Raw genomic sequence first — 23,484 nt, 5'->3', positions numbered from 1 at the left:
TTTCTTTTTTGTTGGGGTAGGGGGCAATGATTCCTTTATATCAAATAGAAGACTAATGATAGCTTAAATAAAGGCATTGGTTTTCAAGATACTGATGCCTGCTTTGACTAGCCACTATACTCTCCATTTAAGTTTTGGAAATGGCCTTTCTATTAAAAAAAGAAGAAATAAGAGAAACAAGAAAGTTCCTTTAATCTGCCAGGCTAATTAATTTTAGCAAAAGGTAAGTACCAACTATTTTGCAGAATTCTTCATGGATGACTTCCAACATGAGTCTTATGGAGTTAGCTTTCATAAGCAAGTGAAATTGAATTAATTCCATAACTCATAATACAAAAAGCAGTGGTTCAAAAGAGCATGAGGCCTCAAGGACACTGAAGTTATATTCCTGGATCAGAAAACCTCTTTAATAATAAAGAATCCAGCAATCGGGCTGGGGGTATGGCTCAAGCGGTATCGCACTCGCCTGGCATGCGTGTGGCCCGGGTTCGATCCTCAGCACCACATACAAACAAAAATGTTGTGTTCGCCGAAAACTAAAATATATATATACACACACACACACACACACACACACACACACACTAAAAAATTCTCTCTCTCTCTCTCTCTCTCTCTCAAAAAAGAATCCAGCAATCAATAGAAATCTACTTTATCTGACATATATTATAACACTAGCATAATCTTTATTCTCTGAGGAATGTTTAGCTGGGCAATATGCTCCTTTCTAATAAAATCTATCTGAATCAGTCTTACCATCCAGCTGTTACGGGAGGTGTTTTCTTTCATAATAAAAGGAGTATCATTCTGAGAAGATAAGTGAGTGTATCAGAATCAGATATCATTTAGGGTAAAGCTAAGAAGGTTCTTATTTTCTTAAGGAATCTAGTGGATTGCTATAATTGTCTCAGGGACATTATTCCTTCAAACGGATAAAACATTAAAGTTAAAAAAGTTGGACAGTGACATTATATTCAGGCTTAGGACCCCCAAATTATCCTCTTCTTGCTAGAAAGGCCAGACCCTTTCCAAGGCTCCCTATCATTTAAAGATAGATGGAGATATTAACATGTTAGGAGAACTCAAGGAAAATCACAAAAATGATTAAAGCCATGGAAAATCTGCCCTGTAAAGGTCAAAACAGTTAAGATCATTTCAAGTATAGAGAAACAATACATGTGGTATCTTCAATACCTCAATGCTAAGAGTTTACAAGCCTGGAATTTTTAATATCCTGGACGATAGTATAGTACTTTGTTTGAAGATTATTTTTTCCTGAAAACCAACAGGGACAAGGCATAGTTTTAAGGGCTCCACATTTATAACTGTACTCAATATAAGTGACATAACAATTATGCAACATAAAACTGAAAGAAAAAATAGTAAGTTAAATATGGGATACCAGACTTTAAATAAAAAATTAGTGGGAGAAACATCAAACAGAAAGTTTTCAAGACTGTCTTCATTAATTGTTAGAAATGGCTCAAGTTTTACTTCCCTTAGGCTAGTTTTAATCACAGTTCAGGGAGAATTATCAGCAATACTCAAAGCCACTTGATAACCTTTGATAAAATGTACCATGAAATTCTAAGAATTTCATTCCTTTTTTAACCTTTTAATTTAATTTTTATTAGTCCATTAAAATTATACATAACAGTGGGATTCATTGTGACATATTCATACATGCACCTAATAAAATTGGTCAATTTCATTCCACAGTACCCACCTTCCCTCCCCTCCTACCTCTCATGGTTCCCTTCCTCTATTCTATTGATCTCTCTTTTTAAAAAATTTCATTCTTGGGCTGAGGTTGTAGCTCAGTTGTAGTGCACTTGCCTAGCATATGGGAGGCACTGGGTTTGATCCTCAGCACCACATTAAAATAAATTGTTATCTTCATCTACTGCTAAAAATATTTTTTTTTAAATTTCATTCTTGATTGTAACTTGGCACCCAAGCAAGCAACTTCTAAAAAAAAGAAAATGCTATTGAGAGCTTGATAAGTATTTTTAGAATCATCTGATGGCTGAATCTGATAAATAATGGAAATTATTTACTCAGGAAGCACTCACAACATCATTTACATTTAGCTAAATGATGCACATAATTTAATATGAACCAAAGAGGGTTCAGACTTATATTACCATGCAACCAGCTCTATTTTTAACACAGACAAAACCATGAAATATAAAAATTCACATTAGCAAACAATCTGAAAGTGAAAATCTTTTATTTAAGGCTCTGAAGGATAAAATGCATATTACAGGATATATATCTTCTGAAGGATAAAATACATATTATTCATCTTTAATTTGTATGAAATGCTAATTTTATTAAGAAGTTTTATATTTTTTTTGTAATAGATAATAACTTCTTTTTGTTACTTACTATCTTGTAATAATCACAACTTATATAACTAGGCTGTATGTCAAATAAAGAAATCATCTGTCTACTAATAATAAGCTTGGCATTCCTGGATTTCTAGTGTATTTTCCAATAGTTTATTCCTGTCATGCAAGTAACTGTAAAAGAAGCACGCATTTCCTATGATAATGACTGGAAACCCAAATTATGGACATAAATTAAGAGCCAAACCAAATGGCTTGCCCTTTGGGCATTAGCTGGTTAATGAGGAGTAATCATCATATATACTTATTTTCATAAGTGGAAAAGGCTGTATTTCTTTAGTAGTATGTTGGCTAAAACATTAAAATAATTTTTAGTGATAACTATTCCTAGTAAAGATTTATATATTAGTACTCAAAGTCATAAAAACATTGCCTGTTGACATGGAGCTAAAGGCAAATCTTTAAAATTCTTCAGGACCCCATAACCTCTTTGCATAACTACATCTTTTGCTGTGACTTGCACTATTCCGTCCACCTTCCCCTTGACAAGCCATACTTGATTACCTGCAGGTCAGCTGCAGCCTTTCCCCAGCTCCCCTCAGTTGGGATAATTGAGGCCCCTCCCACACAGAGTCAGTTCTACCCAAGCTTGCTCTTGACAGGAATAGAAAGAGATGAATCCTCACGGCACCAGGCATGTGGTGATCTTGGATCCAGAGACCAGCGCCCTAGGTGGAACTGCTGTAACCTTTTCTTCCTGTCATTCTGGGCCAGTCCATGTGGCTAGTCCCCCACTGAGTACTCCCATTTCCTACCTGGCTGAGGCCCTGATGCTTTGCCTAGTGCCTGTCAGTAAATTTACAGATGGAAAACAAGGGAGGAATGAAAAACAGAAGAGACAATAGTATCTTATTATTTTGGACCAATCTAAAAAAACGATGCCTTCCATTTTCTAATAAAACATTTACTAAGTACAGGCACTGTTCTAAAACCTTTTATTAATTCATTTAATAATCCAAATAACCCTGTGGGATTGGTACTATTCTTAAAAGGAAACTAAAATCACAGAGAATTAGGTCACTTACCCAAAGAATATAGCTAGTAAGAGACAGAACTTGGACTCAAATTCAGGATAAGTGGAGAACTCAGATAAATTAAAAAGAACAGAATGAAAGCCTTCGAGCTCTTCACTATTTATTTTAAAATATTAAAATTCTATGAAAATTAACTATTCTTAAGATATAAATCATACAGACTATCATATTTCTAAAACAAATGTGAAGCCAGGTGCAGTGTTGCACACCTGTAATCCCACTGACTTGGGAGGCTGAGACAGGAGAATTGCAAGTTCAAGGCCAGCCTCAGCAACTCAGTGAGACCCTCAGTGACTTAGTGAGACCCTCTCTCAAAATAAAAATAAACAAACAGGGCTGGAGATGTGGCTAAGTGGTAAAGCACCCCTGAGTTAAATACCCAGTACAAAAAAATAAAAAGTAAAAATAAAACCAATGTTAAAATTACTTTCGAAACCTCTAGCATTCTAAAATACTTGCCTTTAATAGTCTGCATTGATACTGATAAATCAAGTGATAGTTATGTACATTGTAAATGAATCTTCTATTCACTACAAAATGAAAGGGAAGATGAGAAAAAAATTCATAGATGCCACTTAAACACAGAAAAATTATCCAAATAACCCAGTCTGTAAAAAGAACACCTTTCACACTATTATCCAAATAATCAGAGACTCCTTAGTTTTCTAGACTGTTTATTTGAGTATATATTTCTCAATCATTCATTTTATTTTGCTAGAGCATCTCTACAGCTCACCACAGGGATTGTTAGGCATGCCATCTTCCTAACTTCTTTATTTATAAACTTGCTTTTCACTTTCCTGCCTTGTTTAATCTGGAGCCTACAGGGAAAGCAAAAGCAGACCCTCTTACCCTGGCATTTTACCTATCATTTACAGTATTACACCTTGCAGTAGTAGAAACACAACTGCTAGAGCTATAGATTTTTAATCTACTGTTTATACCTCCTTCTACCTAAGCTAACACTTTGAGAGGAACTGATGCTCCTTGGTGGCATCAAGTAGCAAAGAAAGCAGTGACAGAGGGAAGTTTACACAGCTCCTAGTAGCATAAGCCACTTCACAAAAGCCACTAAGAGAAAAGGCAGTATGGCTTGCTGGTCCCAGAGTTTCTTCCCATGTAGTGCTGGCATCAAACAAAACAGAGGTCCTTGGTCTTCAGTCCACAAGTGTTTGGCTCATTTATTCCAATTAGGGCCATGTTAACCAGAGAGACAAGTCACTGATGTCCAAGAAGCCCTCAAGGTTGCAGGCTCAATACAATAAATTCTGGAAAACTGCAATGCTTTCTCTTCTCATATGTGCTCATTCTTGGTCCACTCAGCCAACCTCAATTTCTTCTTTCTCAATGCCTCTCAGATGTAGTATGACAGGCCACATAACTATGTATTTGTGGCTTTTCTAATTATTATACAACAAAGAAGAGGCCCTGTAACTAAGACATCCTATACAGCTCAATCTCAGCTGGACTCTCTACTTCCCTGGGTCAAACTCCAAACTCTGCCTGCTTTCTTGGTTCAGAACAGTCTTGTGGTCATTCAAATGTAAACAAGCTACAGCCTCCTCTTCCCTTCCACATCTGTTTTCCTAATGTTTTGCTCTTCAGTGTATGTTCTCCTGAATTAACCAACTTAACCATTTATTTCTCTATACTAAAGATAAAATATCCCCATCCTCAAAATTTCTCCCCATGTATGGTATATAAGCGTAGAACCACATCTAATGTTTTCATCTTTCAATTCAACAGCTTTTCCTGCAAATCAATACTTTCCAACATTAAATCATTAATGCCAGAAAGTCATTGGTTTAAAAAATTCATGAAACCTGAACAAAAGTATAGAATTACTGTATAGAAGATCATCCAGAAATAAAATCATAGGAAATTCCTAACAAGCAATTTTTACTTGTTCTATAACACTACATTGTGACATACTTTTATTATAGTGAAATGCATTTCATGTTTATAACTTAGAGGTCCAAGCCATGGAACCATTCACCTAGAATATCTATAGACAGAATTTCATATCTAACTGAAGCTTTAGATACAATCCATATTAGATACATATCTAGTGTAGAAGGCACTGTACATAGCAAAATAATTTAAATACATTCATAGGCATCATTCATTATAGCCTTATAACTTTAAACAAAAAGATCTAGATAAATTTTTGCAACCCATCCTGCTCCTTATTGCTTTCTTCTTTCCCATTTTCTTATGAACTAATCATTCCCCAGAGTCACTCCCAATCACCATTCTTCCTTCTTCTACCCCTCCCTTTCATTCCCTTTACCAATGTCATCATCAACAGAACACCTTACTTCACATAACTTCATCCTTTCCTAACTGCCCAGGAGATTTGCCCACATACTACTTATTGCAGAAGCCCCAACCTATCAGAGGAAGGGTCACAACAACTGAATGTTGCAAGAACTGGGTGAAGGAGTAGATGAGATTGAGATGTACACTGATTGTCCTTCAGGTTAGAAAATGGAACAAGTAATTAAAGGTGCTCAATAACACAAACTTTTTCCTCTTTGGGGCTGGAATCACTCCATGGATATCATATTAAATAAAAGGGGGTTTGGGTAGGAAAAAAACAATAGTTGGATATAGAACATCATTGAAAATATGACCAAGGAATCATGGAGCCCTTAAAATCAATTTAAAAATGAATGTCTTTCTCCAGGTAGAGCAAGAAATATATCCAAAGACTCTTTTTTAACCTAACACATATTGCTACAAAAAATAATTTTATTTATAACAAGCATTTGGAAACTGTAAAATTTCTACCTTGTTTACTCTTGAGATATAGAATTAAAGGGATTACGGTAGTTTCTCTAATGCACTGAAATTCAACCTATATCTATGAATATTAGATTACATATAGCTTTTGGAAGTCCAAGTGCACAAATTACTGTTTGCCATTTCCTGATTGTCAGAGCAAGACCTCGAGGGTGAGAAGCAAGATAGAATCCAAGGGGATCAAGTGGAATGGATATGAATAGGGAGGGGCTGCTGGAAAAGGTACAAGCCCTCTAGGGAGAATCACACAAAACATTCTCCTGGGCATTGGCTGATTCCAATCCCATGCCAATGCCAGTGTCCAAAGTTGAATTGCTCTAACTGAAGTTATGTAACAAATTATTATAATCAAATTCAGTTGGTGTAAAGACAGTAGTCAAGGAAGAAGTAGTTTCATACTCTGGCCATCAGCTCAAGCATAGTATAAAGATACAATCGTACTTAGGCCTTAAAATGTCACAAACTTTGCCAACAATTAAAAATATTATCAATTGGTTAGTTTTAGAGCCTGAAGCTCTCCTTCAGGGACCAAACCAGAATTCCTCTAGCCAAGAGTGGCTAGCCTTTACAATGATATGAACAAGTTTTGTTTAGTCTTCAACTATAGATAATGTGAAGTTTAGCCTGTGCAAACGGGCCAATAAAGAACACCTGGCCAGGAATTGACCCAGTGGTACCAGTCTCCTTTCACAGTCCAGAAAGGAGCCTAACACACCCTCCTATTACTCACAAGCACACATCATATTCCCAAGGTCACACATCCAGCCCTCAAGCTGCTCTGAAGGTCAGCTGACTATTATATGAACTTCCATCAGGGTGCATGCTCTCAATTTTAACAGAATGAAGGCATATGACTTCCCCCAAATGGGCAGCAGCCATAGGAAGCATTGGTCGCAAAGAGGTGTGGCCAAGGTTCACACTATAATTTCCCACTCCTGTACTAACAAAAGCAAAAAGCTTAATCATTTCTGACATTTGGGTACCTCCAGGGTGTTAACTCCCTTCTTTTGTCTTTCTCTTACCTTACAATAAATCTGCTGTTATGATTTAGATATGAGGTGTCCTCCGAAGTGTATGAGACAATGCAAGAAACTTTAGAGGTAAAATAATTGGGTTATGAGAGCTTTAACCCAATCAGTGCATTAATTAAGAGATTAACTTGGTAGTAAGTATAGGAATATAGGGTATGGCTGGAGAAGATGGGTCCCTGGGGGCATGCCTTTGGGGTGTACATTTTATCTTTGTTGAGAGCAGAACGTGAGCATGTGCGCTCGGGCTCTCTCTCTCTCTCTCTCTCTCTCTCTCTCTCTCTCTCTCTCTCTCTCTCTCTCTCAATGGAGTTGACCATCTATGGACTGATACCTCTGTGAACCCAAAAATAAATTTTTCCTCTCTAAAATTGTCCTTGTCAGGTGTTTTGGTCACAGAAGCAAAAAAAGCTGACTAAAATGGCTGCCTTAAATGCTCTATTTCTCTGCCTCACTGTATGCCTGAGTGTCTGCACCCAACTAATTGTCTAATCTTAGACAAATTACACCCAAGGACCAAGGAAAAAATCACAGTGTTCCAGTCAATTCTCAACTTCAAATAACAGAACTGAGCAAGTTTATAATTCAAAGAATTAGAAATATGCATCTTAAGGTATCTCTCCTTGAAAGAATGAGATTCTAATGAACAATCAAAATAAACTAGCTCATATTCAGGAATGAAACTATAACTCCAATGTAAACTAGTTATAGTTTTGTATACTAAACTTTATTTTCCCTCAAGTCTAAGTAAGGCTTTCAAAAAAATAAAATTTGGCCTTCTTTCATTGTGCAGCTAATTATAATTAACAAAAGCTAGTTGGCCAAGGAGCTTGGCAAATCTTTCCAGTGATAAAGAAACTTTTATTGCCATCTAAATTATTTTAGCTGGTTGCTTTTATGAGACTATTCATTTGCATCATAAATTAGCTCCTGTAATTTATTTAAACAAGCTAAAAAATTCTGTATCAATATAATTTTGAAATAAAATTTAAGTTCTCTTGGCCATATATTCTATTCTGTCTTTACCCAATCAATCCACTGTGGGGACTTGCCAGTTTCCTGTAAGATCTTAATACTCTGTTCTTTCCTTGAATAGAAAATGAAATTAATTACCAGGTGAAAGAGGTTCCAAAAATGTCTGAAAATGACTTGTTGAGAATAAAAAGTTTCCCATCAATAATGGCAGTGGTTGGGACAAAATGTTTATATTCAATATAGCTAAAGCAAACACATGTAATTTTAATTAACATGAATCTTTAAATATAAGTTTTAAAACTCTGTTTCTTAAATTATGCTTAAATCAGAATTTTGTGATTGGAATCTTTGAATTCCAATACTGATAAATAAGTAAAAATGTCCACAGAATCTAGATACTTAACACAAAAATATCATTTAAGCCTTAACTATCAAGATCAGCATCTTCTAAGCCATCATCTACCAAACATCAAAGCTACAAGATGGTAAGTGAAAAAAAAGAACAATTGGCCCAGTGCATTTGGGAAACAATTCTGAGGAAGACTATAGAATCATTCAAAATATCCCCTGTTCCTCCTGTGGTGTCCATCTGCAAGCAGATTGTACATAGTGCTCTGTTGAACTCAGAAGAGACTATGAAACTTGCTATACTCAATAATATAATGAGAAATAATATTTGTCACTTCTCAGCAAAACTTTTTAAGAATCACCTACTATTCACCTACTATTATGATTCACCTACTATTTTCTTTCTGCAGAAGATCAGCAATGTCCAGATGGAGGCTGTTCACTCAAGATCCAGAATAAAGACAACATGGAGCACTTGCACATGATCCATGAACAGGAGCAGAAAAATAAATCTTTGTTGTTTAAGCTCTTGAGATTCAGAACAAACAGTTGCATCCCAGAGATCCTAAGAATCAGATTAACTTCATGTAGCCCATCATTGCTGGTATCTGTTTGATCATAGAATAGCTGAAACCTTGATGATGTTCTAAGAAAAAAATTTTCAGAAAATACTAATAAAGATACTTGCTTCAAATCTCTATTCCACTCTGAAGACTTAATATTAGGCTGACTGTATCATTTCTTTTAGGGGTTTTCAAAATGTCTAAGAGAACAGGGCCCAACCAGGAATCATTATAATCCTGATATGAATTAGTCAGTTCCTAGAATTGATTAATTAATTCCTCCCTTAAGATAAATTAGTTTTCTGTTTCCTGTTTACTGTGTGTTTTTCAATTTTTAAAGATATATGAAGCATTGAGAGGTTCCAAATAGATATTCAGGCAGACTTACCTTTTCAGATATTATTTTCAGTTGTTAAACAATTATAAAATTACTTATTTAGGTTTTTTCCAATATATATTGAATTGGATAATATAACAGCACAATGTTTAAAAATTCATTATAAACCTAAGTGAGGTTACTTGTTATATATAGTGCTCTTCAACACATAACAGATGATAGAGTTGACTAATGACACCAAGAGCTTTTCAAAAGAAATTATGATTCCACCTTGCATCAGATTTCACTGAATTTTTTAGCTTTAAAAAGAAATTAAAACAGAGAGATCTGTTGTTAAATGCACTTGGTGCTATAAAAAAACAAGACTCCAAAACAACTAAAAACTGTAAGTAATTAAGCCATTTGACTTTGGGAGACTCAGGAATAGAATACTGAAACAGTGTGCTTTATCTTGTACCAAGGATATTTTTAAAACAAGCTTTTTCCTAGAATGATAAAAATCATCTGAGGTGTCTTCTTTCAAAAAGAAGGTGGAGAAAGTGTCAGGGCAGTCTCCAAACTTTTCTTCCACACCATACCCAGATGGGGAATTCTTTCATATACAGGGTCGCTGTGAAAGCTTGCACACTCTGCAGAAGGGGTTCTACTAGCAGCTTGAGTTTCTCCCTTGTGGCTGGAGAGTCCTCGCTTCCTGAATAAAGACAACATGGAGCAGATGTCCTGAGACACATCTTCTCCTAGGCCCCTTTTCACGCTTTTCCATGCCTTCACAGTTTATATTTTGTCTTGGTAAACAGAGCTCCCTCTGTGCTTCCTAGCTGTTATGTCTTGAGCTACTTTCCTCTGATGACATCTAGAATCTGCTACCAACAGGACTGTTCCTTCCTCTATAGTCTTCCAAACCCTGAGATAGCTTCCCATGTAAGCCCTGGTCCCAGTTACTTCTGGCCATACCTGTACTTAATTTGGTATCTACAGGATTCCTTTGGCTCTTAGTTTCCCTTAAAATGTAGTTTATGACATTTTCCCCATTTTTCTCATTGTTCTATATGGTTTCCAGAAGGATAGGGACAAAGATTCAGATCTAAATTGCTACCATCTCCCTATCAGAGTTTTAAGATCTTTCCTTCTGTTATTCTCCTTCTATGCATATAAGAAAACCAACCTGAGATTTTTTGTTTGTTTATCTTTCTATAAAGCCAAATGAGCCTATTTGGTCAAAATGCTTACCTTATAGACATTTCAGAACAGCACAGGAGTAAAGAGTCATTAAGACCATGCTCCTCCTTTCACTATAAGTAAAACAGTTAAGAGAGGATGCATGATCTGGGGCTAAGTGACAGAGCTAAAACAATATAATGCATACACCTTCAAATTTATTTCAGAGATTTCCTCAAGAAGGAATAGTCTTCATGTTGTCCTTTATCATGCAGACCCCAAAAAGTGAGTGGTAGTCAAATTACACCAAGCCAGTTAACAAAAGCTTAAGAAACTGTGCTAGTAGATAGGCAGACAGAATGGACAGGAGTAAATAAGTAGTAGGTGAGTGTTGGGGTTTAGATGTGAGGTGCCTCCAAAGCACATGTGTGAGATAAGGCAAGAATTTTCAGAGATGAAATGATTAGCCTAATCAGCGGCTTAATCCACTGATATGGATTAACTGGACAGTTAATGTAGGCAGGTAGAGTGTGGCTAAGTCACTGGGGGTGTGCCTTTGCAGTTTATATTTTGTCTTGGTAAACAGAGCTCCCTCTGTGCTTCCTAGCTGTTATGTCCTGAGCTACTTTCCTCTACCACACCCTTCTGCCATGATGTTCTGCCTCACCTTGAGCCTAGAGCTATGGAATTGGCTGACCATGGACTGAACCTCTGAAATCATAAGCCAAATAAATTTTTCCTTCTCTATGATGTTATTCTCAGGTCTTTTGGTCATAGCAATTAAAAAGCTAACCAAAACAATAAGGAGTTAATGTAAATGGGTGAGGAGGGATGACACCTGGGGTTTGCAGTTGGTAAAGGGTAGAGAAGAAGGCTGGAATTTGGCCAGCCGAACATAAAAAAAAATTGACTACAATGTTGTTTCTATATAGTCAATCACCAAATAATTCAGAGACTGGGGTTTCCCCTTAATTGTACCATCATAATAGAATTTTCATCCATATGCTCCCCTTTTTTCTTTCCGTGGCCACTCCTACTTGTGACTCTACATCCTCTTCCCTACTTCTGCTCACCATCACATCACATGGGTCTCAGTCCATGCTGTGAATATATAAATTTCTATACTCAAAAAAACGAGTCTAAGTAAAAATAGTAACCAACAGTTTTCAAAAAAGGTCTTTTTTTTTATTCTGAAGCCTGATAATACCTGACTGTGAAAAGCTGCTACTAATAAATCACATCTTTGTTAGTTCAAGTGCTGTATTATTAGTCAATTAGAATAGGCATAAATGAGGGAAGATATCTAAGAAACCCAGAAAATAACTTATGTTTAAAACAACTGATCTATTCTATAATAACAGATCACATTTATTTCCTGAAGAATCCAATCTCTATTACGATGCTTGTTTGATTTAAAACTGGTCTTCTTCTGCCACCAAGTGTTAGCACACACTTCTAGCTCAGCAGGTTTTTAAATCACAGAAACCTAAGGTGATTCAATGAGAAAAATGTCAAAAGGACTCACTACAAAGAATATGTAGCTGAAGAAGTACCAGACTAACCAAGCCAAACAACTATATTCTAAGAAAACTGTACAATTAACTTGAATTTTAGTTACCATTCTGGAAACATAGTAATTTTATGAGATTTTTATGAGACTTCATTCATTTGATTAAAAAAATTACAAAACACATTGATCATCAAAATAGCTATAATATTTATAACTCCTTTCAATATTATCTCATGCAATATACCCACTAGAATTTCATGAAAGAATATTCAAAACTGATACATGCTTTAACAAAATGTCTCCTGGTATTAGAAAAACATATAACCAGAATACTGTTCTGTGGCAGAGGAAGTCCTACATCAGAAAATGAAAAGCAGTGTTTCTATATTTTCAAAATTCTGAACATAATACATAGAACTTTCAGTTATCCCATTAGGTCTTTGGTTACTTCTACTACATGTTATTACCCACAAACAGATTCTCTAACAGAAAAAAAGGACCCCAGAAGCCTTGGGACTTCTGAAAACCACCCTGAACACCCTGGCAATCTTCATACCAGCTCTTTTTGACCACTCCTGGGGGAGGACAGTACATGGCCTGCACCAGACCTCTGTCCATATTTTTGAGGTTAACAAGATGTTTTACCTTAAACAGACTAATTATGGCTACAACCTTGAGTCTGTCTTTTTAAAAATAGCTTTTCAGATCATTAAAATATAAAAATTACTAGATAATGGGGGGAAAATCTTCAGTTTAGGTACTAATAGTGATACCTCATTACACCTCCTACAGACAATAAGGACGGACTATCTACCTTGCTGTCTAGCAACCTGCCTACACTAATCCACAGCACTCTTTCCCTAGCACACTGTTTTTAAACCAATAATTAGATCATGTCTGTCCCCACAACAGTACCACCAGCATCTCAGGAATATTCCAGTATTGTACCCAAAAGTATTTTCAGATGTCCTCATGAAAAATCAAATACAAAGAACAGAGCAACTGGCACCAATCTTCACAAGGGAGCATTTTAAAGGGAGAGCTTATTCAGCTCTTTTACAGACGTTCCCACTATGTACCACCCCTGTATACCAGAAGCTAAAGGAACTAGGGGGTGAGGAGTCAGCTCAGTGGTACTACACCCTGGGTTTAATCTCCAGTACCACACAAACACACACACACACACAAAAAAAAAATTAAACTTTAATTACATATTCTATATTTTATTTACCTTTTTAAAAACTGTTGCAATCCTTAACAGCTGATTAAGTCATTGATATGTTTATCATAAATGACGTAAACATTCTTACTGTTACAGAAGTTATTTCTAATTTTTCTGTATTATTGATAAGCCTTCAATAAACCTCATTATGCATAAAGAACTTCCTCTTCAAAATTATTTCTTTAGAATAATATCAGCAACAATGACATCTTAGTAAAAGAATATACAATTTTTACTGTTTTTCAATGTCAGAGCATAATTCACAGTTCAAAAGGCCATTAAAATTCTGTAAGTCACTAGTCATAATCTTTGAAAGTTCTCTTACAAATTTATCCTAACAAAGGTTACTCTCATACATTACAGTTGGGAGCATATACTGGCATCATTATTTTAAAAGGCAATTTGTGATGTTTTAGAAGTTATAATATAAAATACCCTCAACTTTCATAATCCCACTTCAAGGAATTGGTTCTTTGAACAAGTGGCATATCTACCCAAAGAAAGGTGGACAAGGATGTTCAGGGCCAGGGCTATAACTCAGTAGTAAAGTGCTTGCCTAGCATTCAAGAAGCCCTGGGTTCAATCCCCAGCACCACAAAAACAGAAATCATTGTTTGTGGTATCCGAGAAACAGAAACCAACATCATTATTCATTAAGGGGAAAATGTTTAAATTATGATAAACATAATTATGATGCAGTTTTATTATTTTCACTTTAATGAGTTGTATTATTTGAATTTTCTATAGTGGGCATATATTCAGATAATACCTTTATAATTAAAATAACTTTTAAAATAAAAAAATAAAGTACTCGAGTTAAATTCAATTTATAAATGGGGGGAAAACAATTATTTCACCTCCTCCACCTCCTATTTTATTATCAATCTAAATAACACTGAAAGAAGCTAGTAATACATTCTATGATGGCTAATTTTAGGCTCAATTTGATTGGATTAAAGAAAAACCTTCAGGACACAGAATATCTTAATAGTGATTGAAATAGTCATTCCATATGTTAAAAGAAAAAAATTCTAATTTGGCTTTCTGAAAAATGATAAAATCATACAGCAGTCCCCCTTTATCTGCTGCTTCAGTTACATATGGTGAATCATGGTTTAAAGATATTAAATGATAAATTACTGAAACAGATAGTTTCTAAGTATTAACTTGTACACTGTTTTAAGTAGTGTGATGAACTCCTGTGCTGTCCCTCCCTATCCCATCCAAGACGCACATCATCCCTTTCCCCAGCACATCCATTCCATACACACTACCACCCTACTACCACTCATTACCCATCTCAGTAACCAGATCAAACACCACAGTACTGTGGTGCTTGTATTCAAGTGACCCTTATTTTCTGTAATGATGGCCCAGAAGCATAAGAGTAGTGATTCTGGCAACTTCCTGCAAGTGAGAAGGTGAAAGTTTATCATAGGTATGTATATATAGGACAAGACATAGCATATGTAGGAAACTATCTGTAGTTTCAGGCAACCACTGGGGGTCTTGGATTGCATCTTCCATGGATAAGGAGAGACCACTGTAATTTATTTTCTATAGATTATACATTCTAATCTAAATAAAATTTTAGATTTCGATTTTTATATAGCACTCAAGCAGGGACTGCTTCCATTTTGAAAACCACTCAGTGTCTAGCACCTGAAAGCTGGTACATGGTAGACACTCAATAAATATTTGCTGAATTACTATGACTTGGACCAAGGGGCTCTGCTTAATAGAATAAATCGGGATGAACTGAAGTTGGCCAGGGGAAAGGAAGAACATATAACAGAGCATGAGATAGATGAATTCTTTTTTTAATATTTATTTTTTAGTTTTAGGTAGACACAATATCTTTATTTTTTATTTTTTTTATGTGGTGTTGAGGATCGAACGCAGCACCCCGCACATGCCAGACGAGCGCATTACTGCTTGAGCCACATCCCCAGCCCAAGATAGATGAATTATTAAATGCATAAACAAGACTCTGTAATAAGAATGTAAACTTATTTAAGACAATTAACCTTTCTAAGTCATATCCATTCTTGATAGAGCAAGGGAGTTAACTCTGTGAAACTGCCAAGAAATCATTTAAGTATAGTCTGAAATATGGATTCTGGAGTAAACATTCCTTTGACAAATGTCCTTGAATGTTCTCATTTCAAAGTTAATATTGTACAGACAAAGAAAAATTTTGAAATGGGATATTACCTTCACCACTGATTTGTCATTCTGTGATTAATTGTGAAACCACTTGGAAGAGGACAATCCATTTGAAAGCAAAATGAGAAAGATAACGAGTAAAGAGGTAAACTTTTAGTCTACAAGTTTTGTAAGCTGTTATTCCAGATTTCAAAATATATAATTTACACATATTATTTTTACCTAACATATTCTGGAATAGTATATAATAAAGATATTATTGAATTTGTAGCATAATTATAAATAACATGAAAGATATTTTTTAAGAACATCTTTAACAAATAGTTTGTAAAAAAAAAAAACCTATAATTGCAGGATAGTGAATCACCCAAACTCATGATTTAAAAGATCAAAAAACTTTCCAAGGACAGACATTAAATACAAAATGTGCTAAATTTAGAGAGGAAAAAAAGTTCTACTTACTAATAAGTATGACCTTCATTTACAGAGCTGCAAATGAATCTTAAGTGCAGCAAGGGTCATGGTGAGCAGAGGGATATTAATCTGCATTGCCATCCCTGAGATTCTGACATATCAGTGCAGGACATCAGATGTCTGAATCTGCATAAGGAACCCTTTAGGCTGAAATGGGAAAAATAAGGGCAGGCTCCCTTAAGATTCTAGGAGAAATACCCATGAATCCAGAAGAAAGTCAAAAACTGTTCCAACCTCTGAAAAAAGAGGGCACAGCATGGAAAGGCAGAAAATTATCCAGCTAGAGGAAGTCAAAAGACATGTGCCTTAGCATGTCACTGCTGCCATCCTTAGGGAGAAATACTTATAGATACCTCAAGGAGGGAGAGTCCCTTGGTTATTGAATTGCCCAGCCTCTGATACTCTTGCTCCAGACCCTTAATGGAGGCATCTTCTCCAGAGCAATGTAGTTTTTTTGTAAACCTTGAGAGACCTACACAAGGAGGATAAAAAAAGATTCCCTGTCTTGAAGAACCCAGTTGCAATGAACAGCACAGTATATGTAGGCCAGCAAGGAAGCCCTGAGAGCAGTAGAATGCAAAAAAAAACACAAGCAAGAAAGCAGCACAGCTCGAAACTCCTCCAGGGATGAACCACTTGTGGCAACAAAAGCAGCAGCAGAAAATGATGGTCAGAGTATGAACTGAACAGCCATCAAGGCAAATGAGGGCACAGCTGTAACAGCCTCCATGGAGGACCTCGAGCATCCTCAGCATCCTTGGAAACAGAACTAAAACAACCTGGAATCCCAAGCACTAGTGGTAGGGCGTCAAAAAAAACCACTACAAATGTCACCCATGCCCCAGCCATGACAAGGGCTCATGTGGCCTGGTAAAACAAGACTCATAATAAACATGTGTACTCACATTCTTACGAAGCCATGGTGCTTTTGACAATTTCATAAAAGTTAGATGAGGTTTAAAGCTTCTGCTTTCTCCTGCCAGGATGCCTTTTTCTTGAAATGTCTTTTTTGCAGTCTCTGAAGAAAATAAGAAGAAACACAAAAAATGATACTGTAATTCATAGTTCTCTTTATATAAAATCCAATTCAAAATATAACTGTTTTATAATGAAGATTATTTTTAAAAGACAGAAAAATAATGTGTGTGATAACAAATGTTATATGACAGTTATGTCCAATGATTAACATTAAATCCAATTATTTCAAATTTGGGATAAAGTACACAAAAATGTTAATTTGAAAAGGGACTATTTAATAAATAAAATAACTGTTTGCCTCACATCATGATGATTTTCACCGAACATCTCAGTAGTTTTCACATATACACAAAGGGACTAGCTGTTCTGTAACCTTTCATATCTAAAACTGCTCCTTCTGACCAAGACAGAGTAACAGGAACTCTCCTTGATAAATGAGAAACAAACAGGATGAGCCCTTCAACTTCCCCAGCTTACATCCTTGAGTGTACAGGCTCTTTTGTGAGTAGGAGAAAACCAAAAGGAGCCCATCCTGTCCCTGAGCAGAGAAAAGAGCTAAGAAAGGAGACCAAGGCAGCTAGAGCTCAGAGGACAAAGTATTTGAGACATGTGACATGCATGGGGAGAAAACTCTAGAGGTCTATAAAAGGGTCCTGTAGAATATTCCAGACTAGTAGTGATCTGTGCATTTGTGTAAGGTTGAGGAAAAATACAATCAAAAAAATTAGAGGGAACAGTGCCCAGCACTTACACAGGGTCAGAAATACTGTCTGTTCCATTAGTCAAGACAGTCAAAGCTCAAGATTCATAAGACACTGGGAAAACGGAAGGATCTTGCCACAGGAGTGGGAAAAAAATAGCTCTTTATTGGTAATTGCTCTAGTACTACCTAACAAATCTAAAAAGCAAGACCCCAAAAAACTATCTCCAAGTAATTTAATTGTGTCCCAGAGCAAAGCCAAAAAGTATTTATAGGAATATAACACTGTCTAGCACCCAACTGACATAATGGGTAAATATCCCAAGGGTGACATCTAATCAAAAATTATCAGTCATGCAAATAAACATGACAATATGATCCATAATGAGGAGATAAAACAACTATTCAAAAGAGACCCAGAGTAGATGTTAAAATTAGCAGAGAGGGCATCAAAATCATTATTGTAATTGTACTCCCAACATTCAAAAAGTCAAGCAGAATGTATTTTTTATATTCAAACTATAAAAAGCATGCAAACAAATCAAGCTTACAGAAATGAAGGTTGCAATGTCTGAGAAAAATGAATGGCTGGTATAAAAACAGTTTAGACATTGCTAAACCAAAAATCAGTAAACTGGAAGACACAGCAACAGAAACTACCCAAAATAAAATACAGATAGAAAAGGGAAGTAAGAAAGAAAAAAGAACAGAACATCAAAGAGCTGTGAGACAATTTCATAGTTGCCTAATATATAAGTGAAATTCTCAAAAAGGAAGTAAGCAAGAGGGAATCAGAGAAAAATATTAAAGGAATAATGGCTGTGGGGAAGTGAGGGTGCCACAACCCAAGGGAAAGGAATCTGGAAAGTACTTAATAAAAGTTCACAAGCATTTTGAACTAGCAATTCCAATTCTAGAAAAAATACAAAAAAAAAGTACTAGTACATAAAATTTTATGTAGAGAATAAAAGCATTATACCAAATTAGCAAAAATTAGAAATAACTTTCATCAATAAAGAAATGGTTAGATTCTAGAAAGATGACATGGTTAAAAGAAGGCTGCATCCCAAACTGCACCATGGTATAAAACCAAAGCAGTGTGTGTACAGTTTCTCAGTAAAGTGGGTGAAAGAGGGATTTTACTAAATTATAATATTGGATACTCAAAGCAGCTTAGGGACTCAGCAATTGGTACAATAAACAAAGAAGAAAGAATACACTGGAGCCTACCACACAACCACCAGCGCAGATTCACCACAGACAAAGGGAGGGGGATCATATTCTTGGTATGGAGAAACCCGAGATCAAAAATGCTGCCTAGGGGCTGTGCTTATAGCTCAGTGGTGTGCAATTGCCTTGCATGTGGGAGGCACTGGGTTCAATCCTCAGCACCACACAAAAACAAATAAATAAAAGGTATTGTGCCCATTTACAACTAAAAAGTTTGCATATGAGAAAAATTATTATGAAAAGAAATACTGCCTAATCTTAACTGATCCAGAGGCTGCATAGTGCACTAGTGCTTGGAAAGTGTGCTCTATATCTCAACAGGCCACTGAAAGCTGAGGCAGGAGCCGTCTTGAGGCAAGTGTGCCACCAGAAACTGTAGGTTCTTGGTATGTAAGAAAAAGAGTTAATTGTCTTTAATGCTTTAGACTTTGACACGTACCTCATCCCCCCCACAAAAAGGAGGAGGGAGGGAGGGGGAGGGGAGGGGAGGGGGAGAAGGAGGAGAAAGAGTAATAATATAGCCAGAGGGTTTTTGAGTGATTTGACAATTCATTTTCCTTGGCTCTTGAAGAGTAGGATTGGAAGGAGTTTTCCAAAGCACTGAACTGGTGAGAAAATGCTTCCTCCATCTCCACAATGAACATTTCCTATACTTCCATCCCCTGCTGGAAAGCGTGCTCATGAGAGCCTTGCCCATTTACCTCATTGCATCCTCTTCCAGAAGATCAGGGGGGAAATAATACACATAGCCATAATACCCCTACCCTGGCAGGTACCTAACAAGGGACTCAAAGGAAAGTGAGAGAAACAGGAGTAGAGAAGACTGTACCTAGGGGCATTTGATGGGAAAGGCAAAGGGGAGCCTGATGCACTTCTCCTTTGTGTCTGGAGGTTCATGTAACCAGCAAAAATGGGCTGAGGGTCTATGGGGATAAGGTTGAATACACTCAGGACTAAGTCCAGGAAGCCTGTGCACCTAGGAAACAGTGAGAGGAGGAAAACACAAACACACACACACACACACACACACACACACACACACCATGATTGGATTTCTTGTGAGGCTCTTCAGAACTTTAGATCTTTAGATTCACTAAAGAATTCAGTTACTGCCTAGTCCTAGGGGCAGGTCAATCTAGTCTCTCCAAAGATGGTTCCACCAAACAAAGCTCCTGAGGCCTGATTAGACCTCAGCACCACCTGCTGGAACTCTCTCAAAGAACAATGCAGAAGCTGTACCCTAGAAGTGCACCAAATTGGTCCAAATGGACAAAACGCCAATTGACAGTACATCCCACCCCTTATTGGTGAGAAGAAAAGCTGAGTCTTATAGCAAACAGCTTTGATCTTAGGCTGCTTCAACTGGCAGCTCAGAGAGCAGCACAAAAACAGGAAGAGGTTAACAACCCCCACCCCTTGCTCTATCAGTACAGAACTCAAGAAGAATTAGAAAGAAAGACTGTTATACATAGACAGTGACTACTCAATCTGGTCACTATTTTGACCACCTCAGTGGAGAGGTTCCTTCATTCTTCGCTAAGATTTTAGATTCAAAAAATTTATTTTATTTTATTTTTTTTACTTTATGGGGGGGGGCAGTGAGAAAGCAAATGAATTCTTTTTTTTTTAAATTTTTTTTATTGATTATTTATCGCATTACATAGTTCATGATATATCATCTTTCATACATTAGACTCAAATTGTGCTTTGAACTCCCATTTTCACCCCAAATACAGATTGCAGAATCACATCTGTTACATATTCACATTTTTACATAATGCCATATTAGTGACTGTTGTATTCTGCTACCTTTCCTATCCCCTACTATCCCCCCTCCCCTCCCCTCCCCTTCCATCTTCCCTCTCTACCTCCCCTGCTGTTGTTCAATTCTCTCCCTTTTTTTTCCCTCCCCCTTGCCCCTCATAACCTCTTATAATTTTATGTATCCTTGAAGGTCTCCTACCATTTCCATATGCTTTCCCTTCTCTCTCCGTTTCTCTCCCCCCATTCGTCTTTGTTTACTGTAGTCTTTTCCTCATGCTCTTTCTTCCTGTTCTGTTCTTAGTTGTTCTCTTTATATCAAAGCAGACATTTGGCATTTGTTTTTTAGGGCTTGGCTAGCTTCGCTTAGCATAATCTGCTCTAATGCCATCCATTTCCCTGCAAATTCTATGATTTTGTCATTTCTTAGTGCTGCATAATACTCCATTGTGTATAGATGCCACATTTTTTTAATCCATTCATCAATTGAAGGGCATCTAGGTTGGTTCCACAGTCTAGCTATTGTGAATTGTGCCGCTATAATCATTGATGCAGCTGTATCCCTATAGTGCGCTCTTTTAAGGTCCTCAGGGAATAGTCCGAGAAGTGCGATAGCTGGGTCAAATGGTGGTTCCATTCCCAGCTTTCCCAGGAATCTCCATACTGCTTTCCAAATTGGCCTCACCATTTTGCAGTCCCACCAGCAGTGTACAAGTGTACCCTTTTCCCCACATCCCCGCCAACACTTGTTGTTGTTTGACTTCATAATGGCTGCCAATCTTACTGGAGTGAGATGGTATCTTAGGGTGGTTTTGATTTGCATTTCTCTGATTGCTAGAGATGGTGAGCATTTTTTCATGTACTTGTTGATTGATTGTATGTCCTCCTCTGAGAAGTGTCTGTTGAGGTCCTTGGCCCATTTGTTAATTGGGTTATTTGTTATCTTATTGTTTAATTTTTTGAGTTCTTTGTACATTCTGGATATTAGGGCTCTATCGGAGGTGTGGGGGGTAAAGATTTGTTCCCAGGATGTAGGCTCTCTATTTACCTCTTTTATTGTTTCTCTTGCTGAGAAAAAACTTTTTAGTTTAAGTAAGTCCCATTTGTTTATTCTTGTTGTTAACTCTTGGGCTATGGGTGTCCTATTAAGGAATTTGGAGCCTGGCCCCACAATTTGTAGATCGTAGCCAACTTTTTCTTCTATCAGACGCAGTGTCTCTGATTTGATACCTAGCTCCCTGATCCATTTTGAGTTAATTTTTGTGGATGGCGAGAGAAAGGGATTCAATTTCATTTTGTTGCATATGGATTTCCAATTTTCCCAGCACCATTTGTTGAAAATGCTATCCTTCCTCCATTGCATGCTTTTAGCCCCTTTATCAAATATAAGATAGTTGTAACTTTGTGGATTAGTCTCTGTGTCTTCTATTCTGTACCATTGGTCTACCCACCTGTTTTGGTACCAGTACCATGCTGTTTTTGTTACTATTGCTTTGTAGTACAGTTTGACCTCTGGTATCGCTATGCCTCCAGATTCACACTTCCTGCTTAGAATTGCTTTTGCTATTCTGGGTCTTTTGTTTTTCCATATGAATTTCATGATTGCTTTGTCTATTTCTACAAGAAATGCCATTGGGATTTTGATTGGCATCGCATTAAACCTGTAGAGAAGTTTGGGTAATATCGCCATTTTGACGATGTTAGTTCTGCCTATCCATGAACAGGGTACATTTTTCCATCTTCTGAGATCTTCTTCTATCTCTCTCTTTATGGTTCTGTAGTTTTAATTGTATAAATCTTTCACCTCTTTTGTTAGGTTGATTCCCAAGTATCTTATTTTCTTTGAGGATATTGTGAATGGAGTGGTTTTCCTTATTTCCATTTCAGAGGTTTTGTTGCTGATATACAGGAATGCCTTTGATTTATGCGTGTTGATTTTATACCCTGCCACTTTGCTGAATTCATTTATTAACTCTAGCAGCTTCTTTGTAGACTCTTTTGGGTCTGTTAAGTATATTATCATGTCATCCGCAAATAGCGATAGTTTAATTTCTTCTTTTCCTATTTTTATGCCTTTAATTTCTTTTGTCTGTCTAATTGCTCTGGCTAGTACTTCGAGAACTAAATTGAATAGAAGTGGTGATAGAGGGCATCCCTGTCTTGTTCCAGATTTTAGAGGAAATGCCTTCAGTTTTTCTCCGTTTAGGATGATGCTAGCCTGAGGTTTAGCATATATAGCTTTTACAATGTTGAGGTAAGTTCCTGTTATCCCTAGTTTTTCTAGTGTTTTGAACATAAAGGGATGCTGTACTTTGTCAAATGTTTTTTCTGCATCCATCGAGATGATCATGTGGTTCTTGTCTTTAAGTCTATTGATGTGGTGAATAGCATTTATTGATTTCCGTATATTGAACCATCCTTGCATCCCAGGAATGAATCCTACTTGATCATGGTGCACAAGTTTTCTGATATGTTTTTGTATTCGATTCGCCAGAATTTTATTGAGAATTTTTGCATCCAAGTTCATTAGAGATATTGGTCTGTAGTTTTCTTTCTTTGAAGTGTCTTTGTCTGGTTTTGGGATCAAAGTGATGTTGGCCTCATAGAATGAATTTGGAAGAGCTCCTTCTTTTTCTATTTCTTGAAATAGCTTGAAAAGTATTGGTATTAATTCTTCTTTGAAGGTTTTGTAGAACTCCGCTGTATAGCCATCTGGTCCAGGGCTTTTCTTAGTTGGTAGTCTTTTGATGGCTTCTTCTATTTCTTCTTTTGTTATTGGTCTGTTTAAAT

At 36.6% G+C, this 23,484-nt stretch overlaps 1 protein-coding gene across 4 annotated transcripts in view; it reads right to left on the bottom strand.

Moving 5' to 3' along the window:
* The window catches only part of AKAP7 (A-kinase anchoring protein 7), a 141,981-nt gene that overhangs the window by 63,288 nt on the left and 55,209 nt on the right, over positions 1-23,484 (bottom strand). For all 4 annotated transcript variants that reach the window (XM_081295281.1, XM_081295277.1, XM_081295278.1 and 1 more), the window contains exon 6: positions 16,931-17,043. In XM_081295281.1, coding sequence (XP_081151407.1) covers positions 16,931-17,043 — 113 coding nt within the window. The remainder of the gene's footprint in view (positions 1-16,930; positions 17,044-23,484) is intronic.

This window comes from Spermophilus citellus, assembly GCF_964194105.1.
Source record: "Spermophilus citellus genome assembly, chromosome: 5".
Classification (NCBI taxonomy): Eukaryota; Metazoa; Chordata; class Mammalia; order Rodentia; family Sciuridae; genus Spermophilus; species Spermophilus citellus.
This window is presented reverse-complemented; position numbering and strand designations above follow the sequence as displayed.